This window comes from Etheostoma spectabile, chromosome 16 (genome assembly GCF_008692095.1).
Source record: "Etheostoma spectabile isolate EspeVRDwgs_2016 chromosome 16, UIUC_Espe_1.0, whole genome shotgun sequence".
Taxonomy (NCBI): Eukaryota; Metazoa; Chordata; class Actinopteri; order Perciformes; family Percidae; genus Etheostoma; species Etheostoma spectabile.
This window is the reverse complement of record NC_045748.1, coordinates 5,863,606-5,873,762: the sequence shown is the minus strand read 5'-3', so window position 1 is coordinate 5,873,762 and position 10,157 is coordinate 5,863,606. Positions and strand designations below refer to the sequence as shown.

The 10,157-nt window shown below is 42.9% G+C and overlaps 1 protein-coding gene across 1 annotated transcript in view; it reads left to right on the top strand.

The window, feature by feature from the left end:
- Positions 1-10,157, top strand: part of LOC116704240 (chondroitin sulfate proteoglycan 4) — a 31,256-nt gene that overhangs the window by 3,204 nt on the left and 17,895 nt on the right. The window contains exons 2-10 of the mRNA XM_032539542.1: positions 1,685-1,848; positions 2,480-3,598; positions 3,751-4,161; positions 4,240-4,358; positions 4,798-4,906; positions 5,766-7,094; positions 7,760-7,852; positions 8,217-8,714; positions 9,036-9,198. Of these exons, the coding sequence (XP_032395433.1) occupies positions 1,685-1,848; positions 2,480-3,598; positions 3,751-4,161; positions 4,240-4,358; positions 4,798-4,906; positions 5,766-7,094; positions 7,760-7,852; positions 8,217-8,714; positions 9,036-9,198 (4,005 nt within the window). The remainder of the gene's footprint in view (positions 1-1,684; positions 1,849-2,479; positions 3,599-3,750; positions 4,162-4,239; positions 4,359-4,797; positions 4,907-5,765; positions 7,095-7,759; positions 7,853-8,216; positions 8,715-9,035; positions 9,199-10,157) is intronic.

Here is a 10,157-nt window from a genome sequence, read left to right as displayed (position 1 = left end):
CGTGCCTGGAACACCTCCCTAGGGAGGACCCAGGAGGCATCCTTACCAGTTGCCCGAACCACCTCAACTGGCTCCTTTCAACGCCAATGAGCAGCGGCTCTACTCCGAGCTCCTCCCGGAGGACTGAGCTTCTCACCCTAACTCTAAGGGAGACGCCAGCCTCCCACCTGAGGAAACCCATTTCGGACGCTTGTACACTACAAGTACAAAATACTTTGGTTTATGACCAAATACCTAATGACATCAGGGTTGTCCCTATGTTCCCAGGTTCCTATGTTCCCAAAGGCCTGATCCAGCCTTGTGTTGGATTTTTTAGACATTGGTAAGGGCTACAGTTCAGATAGCAAATAAATGATGGGAGCTGGGCATTTCAAATGCAGTTTGAATGGTAAAAATCTGTTTAGCCAGTGTGGAGAAATCAATGTCTACAGTCAAGAAAACTGTCTTGCCTGCCAATATGAAGGCGTATATAGTAGGCTATAAGCTGTAGGTGGGTGGTTTCACATATTGACCCAGGGATCTATATTGAACATTAATTTGACCCAGAGAAAAACTTTGCTAAGAACATAAAACCTATTTGAAAGAGGATATTGTGTTTAGTGCTAATTAGCTAATGTTAGCATGCTAACACGCTAAAATAACATGGTGACCATGATAAAACAGTATGCCTTTTAACATGTAAGCATTGTTATTGCGAGCATGTTAGCATGTTGATGTTTGTATAGCTGTAAACTTAATCTTGTTTTAAAGTTCCAAGTTCAAACTGGCCACATAGTTGCATAGTGATATCTGGCATGTGATGTAGTATCAATAGAATATCATTATTATTAAATTAATTGAATTTAAATAGTAGTACTTTACACTTTTTTTAAATTTATTTTCGGATCCTGGGTTCCCAATTTTAGTTAAGTCTCTTTCTGACCAAGTAGTTGCAGGAACATAGTTATAGGAACAGTCCACTTCTAAACAGTTCTACTAACTTACTCTCCCCTAAAACCGTTTTTTCCATTTGGATTTACACTAGCCAAGTGGCCATAGAAACTGACCTTTTGTTATTAAAACACAGCCATCTAACCACCACTATAAGGAAAAGGGAAAAGATCTTGCCCTGGAGTAGGAGCTGAAAGAGCTACAGGAACTGTTGGCAGAGGAACTTAATAATCCCCAAATTGGTCCAGTTGGAACAAGAAAAAAAAGGGTTCTAGGAACGTTGTGTTCTATGAACTGCAAAAATCCCTCTGGTTACAAAGTGCCTTTAGTCACATGTGCTGGGGTAAAAAAACATGCATTACACCAACTAATGGCATTGTGCTTTCAGAGTAGCTCTGTCATTTAGTAATGTTTGTACTAACTAAATGTCCAATCTGCGTCATTTAGGTCAACAGTGTAGTCTAATTAGCATCAGAACATTTCAGGATGACCCACTGCAGAATGCATTAGTTGTCATTGATTAAACAGAGATAGCAGGTGTGAAGTTCAGAGTAGACACCACATTGACAAGCCAGTCAATACAGATTAATGGAATAGCCTTTGCTGGGAGAATGCCTTTCACCACCACATGTTTTTTCATTTGTTAGGTGTTTAAGTATACAGATATAACTATGAATATTATTAAATAAATAAAAACATGGAACAAATCTCCTGTGTAGTTCTGCATTAACTGTCTTCTTGTTCATTGTTGTAGTGTCGTTCTATGGGGATGGCTACATCCATCTGCGGACAGTGGAGGCGTCCGTTCAGACGTTGCTCCATGTACGATTTCGAACCTCCAGTGACGCGGGGATCCTCTTTCTGGCAGCTGGACGCAGAGACTTCTTGCTGCTGGAGCTGATCTCTGGGCGCCTGCAGGTAGGCTAAAGCACAAGCAACAAGCAAAGCTGGTTCATTGTTAATTTTAAAGAACACCTTATGACAGTTTTCTTTTTGGCCAGGGAAAGAGCACTTGGATTTGAGTAATATGAATACAAATGACTAAAAGTACATCTTCAAAAGAAGAGAAAATATTTCTCCCTTGAGCCATCTTGGCTCAAATATTGCCGTTTACTATCCTGAGGAGAGACAAAGAGAAGTCTGAACCCACTTAGCCTGGTGTCGGATTGCTCGCAGAGATAAAACAAATAACCCCCTGGCACTTTCAGAACAAGTTCCATCATGACCAAGGTTTAGAGAGAAGACCGCAATAGTTTAATGAAAACTCCAAGTACGTTGCATGGCATCTGCTCCTGAAAGAGTTTGGTTGCATTTGTGTAGAGTAATTCTTTGATCTTCCATTAACTACTCCCCTGATTGTGTTTTGATTTATGCACATTCAAGATTTCATCCCCATACTATGCCTGCTTTTTGCTTTTCTTGCAACACTTTGTCTTACTGATTACATTTTGTATTTTGGCATAGAAAAAATAGAAAGTCTTTCATTGCATGTGTCATGGTTATCACCTTCTGTTCCTTCTTTCCTTTCCTTCCCCACTTCATCCCACAGGTACGTCTGGACCTGGGCTCAGGTGAGCGTTCACTACGTTCTGAAAAGGGCATCCATCTTAGCGACTTGGCGTGGCACTCCTTAGAGCTGAACCACAACCGCCATGATGTCAACATGACCCTAGACCGAAACTTTCATACCAGCCGCCGTATGCCAGGACCAGATCTGGAGCTCAGTGTCGAGAATGGGCTTTTTGTTGGCGGGGTAGCTGGACTGAACCACCCATACCTTTTTAACATCTCCACTGGGTTTAGAGGATGCGTAGATGAAGTTGTGTTCAATGAACATAACCTGTTGTCCAGCCTAAGGCCCTATTCTGGGTACAAGAGTGTCCACGAGGTATCTCTGGGCTGTAGTCCACAGTTTTCTGCAACAGAAGACGATTCTGTCAGCTTTTTCAGCTCTAAAGCATTTATCACTCTCCCGTCTTGGGAGGAGCCCCAGGAAGGGTTGTTTGAATGTGAATTGTACCCCTCTGCAAGAGAAGAAGATGGCATGGTCCTGTTTAGCTCTGGTAACCATGGAGCGTTTGTTGCCATAGAGATCAAAGATGGTAAACTGGTGGCAACAGTAGGAAATGGAGAGGGTAATAAGACTGAGCTGCGTTCTCTAACACATGTTCACAGCAACCATAGCTGGTACCCTATTCAGTTGCACCTGTTGCCCGACAGCGTCCAGTTGAAGGTGGGTGAGGAGTTGATCAAGACCACCCTGAGTCTGGAGCTCCAGGTTATCCAGCTCAAAGGGCCTCTCTTCCTGGGTGGAGTGGACGAAGAAGCCCAGGTAGAGGCACGGCGAGCTGGGCTGATGTCTGCTGTGTCTGGGGGACAAGTGGCTGGGCAAGGAGGGTCCTTTAAAGGCTGCCTCCGAGAAATTAGGGTCAATACTCAAAGAACAGGCCTTCATCATGCTGCCGTAACCAAGGACATCACTGTGGGTTGTGATACAGGGCAAGCTACAAATGCCCTGGCCACCACTAGCCCAACAAATCGTCCCGAGTTTGATGGTACAACAACACGAGCAATCACCAACAATAAGAAGAACAATAACTTTCTGATGCTGAGAAAGCTTGAAGTTGTGGAGGGAGGCCGGGCATCACTGGAGCCTAAACACATTAGGGTAGGACTGGTTGTCTTCTGCTGATCTGTTCTTCTAGTTTTCACTTTTAGTTATTTGACAGGTTATGTATGCATAAATGTCAGTAAATATAACGTGGAGTTATGTAATTTTCACCAATATATAAGTCAGTTCCTATTTACACTCCCTTCTAGGTGAATCTGGATTTTCAGAAATTGGGCATTCATCCATCCCAGTTGATGTTCCGCATTGAGGGGCAGCCTGTCCATGGCCAGCTCCGGCTGGACCTCAGTCCCGACCCCGATGGAATGCTGGGCGAGGGGCAGGAAAGGACTATCACGATAGGAGCAGAAGAGGTGGACCGGATTTTTAGTATGCTGGACCTGTGGCAGGGTCGGGTGATGTACGTTCACAGTGGGTCAGAGGACCAAGATGATTTCTTCATGTTTTCGGTCTTCTCCAGCAGTAAGAAGAAGCTTCCTGTATTTCTGAAGAGCAACCGCTTGCATCGATTTGATATCAGCATCAGTCCTGCTAATGATGCGCCTGTGCTCAGCCTGCCGGAGGGAAACCTTTTCACTCTGCTGGAGAAGTCCAAACGACAGGTAGGTAAAGCAGAGCGCTTGGAGGCTATGGGAAAAGTGTGTTGAAAATGAAAATTAATATAACCACAATGTCCCCAGCTGACTTCAGATGTGGTGAGGGTGTCAGACCCTGACAGCAGTCCTGCAGAGCTGGTGTTCAGCTCCCTGGGAAACCTCACTGAGGTTGGACATCTTGAGCACCATGGTTACCCTGGCAGGTTGGTGCTATGGCTTGTGGGGTTTTACAGTGCCTCGCAAATCTTCTTACAAACAATCACCATAGGGGTCTATTGGTTGTTAAATTTTATTTTCAGTTGTTTATTCAGCTAAAACAAAATATTTTATGCAAGAATACATTGTGAAAAGCATGCTAGTGGAACAAACTGCTTGGTGAATCTGCTGGTACATACCTAGCTAAACTAATTCTTTGTGTTAGCAAATAATATCATCAGCATCTATAAATACTGGGCCAACAATGGAATAGAGATAATGCTAGTCACATTCCACATTCATTAAAAGAGACTTTTATTACCTTGTTGCACCTGGCTATGTAGCCAAAATTTATGCTTGCAGCAATTAGATGGGTTTCAAATCACCCTAATAAGCAGAGTTAGGAAACAGAACATAGAAATTAACAGGATTGCATCTATCTTTCAGGGCCATTAACACGTTCTCTCTCAATGATCTGGAGGGGGGTAAGATCAGCTTTGTCCACACTGGGGTCCCCAACGCTCGGCTGGCACTCAGAGTAAGCGACGGCCTGAAGGTAAGTAATATATTAGCTTGCCCAAGATGCAATAAATCCATTAACTGTGACATAAAGGATGTGAAATATAGAGTTGGAGCATTTTTAGCCATGCTAACATCTTTTGGTCTGTCAGTCTATTAGTCGGTTGGTAAATGACTTTTGTTCAGACTGAAATATCTCAACAAGTTTTGGACAGATTGCCATACAGTTTAGTACAGGTGTCCATGGTGCCCAGAGGATACACTTTGGTGATCCTCTAAGTTTATTATCTAGCGCCACCAGCAGGTCAAATCTTTCACTAAACCAATGAAATATCTTAACATCTAATGGAATGCCACAACGTTTTGTACCGACATTCATGTTTATGAGATGATGAATCCAAATGACTTCAGTGATCCCTTTGCTTTTCCTCTAGCACCACCATGAGGTTGACATTTGTGGGTTAAGTGAAATGTCTTGACAGCTATTGAATAGATTGCCATCACATTTGGTACATTCGCATCCCCCTCATGATCATTTGTAATCACTTAAGTGTTCCATTAACTTTCCATACATTGCCATCATCAGGTAAATATTTTTTGTCCAATAGTTGCCTGTAAAACTAATGACATTCCCATCAGCTCAAAGCACTGCTGTGCTTCGGTACAGCTTCACAGCCTCTTGGTCTCGTTGACTTGTTGATGATTGTTTTATTGCACACACAAACACATTTTCAATTTGGCCATTAATTTTGATGTTACAGTGTTGTGTTACAGTTGACTACTGATAAACCATATGCTCCTGTTCAAATAACATTCACCCCTTCTCATTTCCTGTTGCATCTTCCCTTGTTTCTTCTCCCTTCATCTCATCTGTTATCCTCACCTCCATTCCAAAGTTGAGCAACACAGTAGTTTTGAGGATTATGGCGGTGCCACTCAAACACAAACTGGTGAATTACACTGGACTGGAGGTGAACCAAGGCGGGGCTTCCATCATCACAACCAATCACCTTGCTGTAGAAGTTAATGTGGATGATCGGGCAGTGGAAATTCACTATGACGTTACAGAGTTGCCACAATATGGTGAGCTCCAGCGGTTGCACTCAAGTGGCGACTGGAAACGAACAACATCCTTCTCTCAGAAGCTTCTCAAAAAAGAAAGGATACGATACCTCAGCACTTACCAGGGCCTTCAGACTCGGAACAACATCACAGATTACTTCAAATGTAAGATCAGCATCGGTTCCATGGCTACAGAGGAAGTCGTTTTCCCAGTCAGGGTAAACTGGATCCATTTTAAGGTCACACGCAGCAAGATGGAAGTCAATGGTGTTCAGACGGCTGCTGTCACTCCCGAGGACCTCAATGTGATTTCTAAAGGTGTTAAACTTAGTGAGAGTGACCTGTATTTTAGGCTCCTAACAGTGCCGAATAAAGGGCAGCTATTCCTGGGCAACAAAGTTCTAGTAAGAAACTCAACCTTTAGCCAAAAGAATATCACAGATGGCTTGATGAAGTACAAGCTCCTCAACATGTTGCACGATGACACAAGAGACACGTTCAGCTTTCAGGTGTTTTCAACGCATGCCAACTCAACAACTTACGACTTTAGAATTTACATCCATGCCGGGTCAACCGCCATCACCGTTGTAAACAAAGGCCTTTCAACCCTGGAAGGAGGAAGTAAAGTCCTCAACAAAGAAATCCTGTTCACCCACACAGCAAGTAACCTGGAGGTCCTCTACAACATTACAGTGAGCCCTAGGCACGGACAGATAAGGAGGATCAACCTTTCCAACTCAACTTCCATTAACGACAACATTGTGACGTTCACCAATCAGGATATCACTGAGGAGAGGATCATGTACGTTCATGATGACAGCGAGACCAAGCAGGATTCCTTCACTTTTCAAATTATGGTTTACAAACTGCACAAACACACCAGCAAGAAGGAGGATAGAAACATTGTAGAGCACACCTTTAATATCTCTGTGCAGCTCGTCAACGATCAGAGACCCGTCAGGGTTGTGGATAAAATTTTCCATGTCGCTCGCAATGGGCAGAGGTTGGTGACGTTGACTGACATTTGTTACCGGGACGATGACTCTGACTTTCAGGACAATTGGTTGGTGTACACACGGAGGGGGATTCCCATGGGAGAGCTGGTGCTGGCCAGTGATACCAGTCACAAGCTGTACGAGTTCACACAACGGGACCTTCAGCAGGTCAGCACAATTTATCTTTGGAAATTATTGATCATCCAGATGTTAGAAGAATATTTAGAATCACAAAGTCAAAGGTTAGTCCTCAGATGGTTATGTCATAACTACAGCAACCCTCATGTGATGTACAGTTTCTGAATGATCACAAAAAAAGGTTAAAAGTCCTGCAGCTTTCCGGTAACACTGATGAAATGTTGTCGTTTTACAAGAATAAAATGGGGATAAGGGCACACACTTCCGGGCAGTCTGTCCTCAAAGGTATTCATCTGTTGCCCCTGGTTGTACACACAAAAAGTGATGAAGCAGTTGCGTGAAGAATGAAACAAGAGCTTGAGAGAGAAGTTCAAATCCTTCATAGTTTCTCACCTCTGCACACCTGGCCAATTGTTGCATAAAGTGGCTGTGCCTGTCCGACTAACAGTTTTGGAAAGTTGCAAAAATTGTTGGACGCAGCCCCCTAGTTCCAAAGGTTAAGAGGGAGGGGGTTTCAGACTATGCTTGAATATTCAACGTCCCTTTAAAACAGCAAATCCAGCAGCCTTTTACCTTCAGATGTTCTGTTGTACATAAAGAGTAATATTGGTGTTTCTTCAGTTTGGAATTATGTTTTTTTTTAAATTAAAAAGCCTGCTGATGCTTTTTCCTCTTGTCTTTTTCTCTCCACTCAGAAAAAAGTGTTGTTTGTCCACAGAGGAGTGAGTTATGGCCGTTTTGTGCTTTTCGTATCGGATGGGAAACATTATGTTTCAACGCTGCTGGAGGTGATTATAACGTCTTCAGACATTATGTAGTTAGGGGTTTATTTGTTATTTATATTTTACATATATTTTTTGTCAATTCCACAGTTGATTAGCCATTGAAATAATTAGAATAGGTCAAAAAAGTATGTGTAGGAGCAATTATCTTTACGGATGTTTTATATTTATATTTCGGTTTCTTTTATTAGTTGTTTAAATTGTTTGTGATGGTTTCTTTTAAATGGTAATTTAAGATCCTTACAAATTATGTTCTGGTATTATAAGGCATTTTACTTTTAGTGTGAAAAAAGGGATGTTAGCAACGTTTTTGCAGACTGCTGCTGTAAATAAATAATTTTCTCTCTCTGTTGTGTAACGGCTGATGCAGGTGATGGCGCAGGATCCTTACCTTCAGGTCGAGAACAACACAGGCCTCATGGTCCAGCGAGGTGGGCTCACAACCATTACCTCTGCTAACCTCAGCATCATCAGCAACCTTGACATCCGAGACCCACGGGAAGTGACATTTGATGTCTTCCTTCCGCCTAAACATGGCGTACTCTGCTTTAATAATGGCAGTTGTGAGACCTTAACAGGTGCAAATCCAATTTCAGTATTCACCCAGCAAGATTTGGTGGCAGGGCGCCTGGCGTATCGCCATGACAGCAGTCATGAGCTGTCAGATGGGTTCAATGTGACGACAAGAGCAAGGGAGAACAACACAGATGGAAGAACGGAAAGGGAGAGAAGGGAGGTACATTTGGATATTGGAGTGATGGTAAAAATTTACCTGGAAAGTCACCAGAGGCCGCCAACAGTCCTAAGAAACCGTCCAGTGGTAGTGATGGAGGGACAAAATGTCTCCATAAGCAAGGAGGACTTAGAGGTAAGCAAATAACAATACATACCAGTATATGAATCATTGGCTACATGGTTACCAGGTGGTCACTTTACAGCCTGTATTTCTTTTCAGAGTTTATTGTTTATAGTCTGTAACTGAGATCATATTGTGGGAATTTCATGTATGTTAACCCTATGCTTTGTTAGTCATACTGGAGATTACCCAAGTTATCCCTTCAAAGCTGTTATTTCTCCCTGAATGAAGAGTGACAATAACTTCGACAAACTGTTATGAATTTTCTACATTTAAACAGACACAATCAGCTGATATCAGTTCATTGTAACTGTGTTCTGTTTGTTTGAACAGGTGGTTCATGAGGACAGCCAGCCCTCAGAGATAGTTTTCACTGTCCAAAGTCATCCCGCTCTGGGCTACCTTCAGGGGATTCCCCCCAACGACAAGCACAAGAACAACAATGGAGAACAGCAGCGCCTTTATCAAGTACAGCCGACTGGAGGTTTACACATGACTAAGTGGAGCAGGAAGATTTTTGCAAACTTGTTATTTCACTTGAAAGATTTCTGATTTCAGATTTAGGTTTTGGTCCTCGCTTTTCTCTTTTTGGTTGAAGTGGCTAGTGCTCAGTTGTGAATGTGATCCCACATATTTCTGTGCACCAATCAGAGAAGCAAAATTTGAATCAAAACGTGGTGACAGTTGAGGAGTTGTTTGCTGAAAATGCCAGCACTGTAAATCATATCTGATCAGACCAAACCCACACTATCCTACATTTAACTGAGGTTGTTAATTAAAGACATTTTCTTTCCAAAAACAAAAAAAGCCCTGTAGTGCAAAGGGCAAGGGTTATAATTATAGAATTATATATAAGTGACCCGTGACCCTTTTGCATTCAGTGACTTTAGCATGACTGTAGAACCAAGAAAAGGAGTCTAATTTTACAGCCTTCATACTCATTCATGTTTTCTGTGGCTCTCCACTTTAATCTTGTTACAGTTAACCCTAGTGTGGACCCCAGAAGCAGATTCAGAACTCAGACTCAAAGTTAAAAGTTGTTTATTGTCTCTTGGTAGTAGTAAGTCCGATTGTGCATGGAAGGTGGTGAGGCGACAGTCCTGATGGAAGCGGAGGTTTACAGGTGGTTAAGGAGCGTGGCAGGCAATGGCAGCGGATGAGATTAGGCAGGTGCAGCAGATGAGCGACAAAGTTAATTTTCCGCAGTACTAGAATTTACAAACTAAGATTTCTAACTAGAGACTGAAACGCTGTGATAGAAGGCCTGGAGAGTTTACCACATGGTGAGTGGAAAACAATCTGGTGTCAAGTGACTAAAGTGCTGGGTTTCTTGTACTGCTGCTGATTGTGATAGAAGCCAGGCGTGCCCAATAATGCCTGCAGCGCCACGCCCCCTGGAGATGAGGTCACACTCACACACCACACCGGGGAGGAGACACAGGGAAAGACTGACAG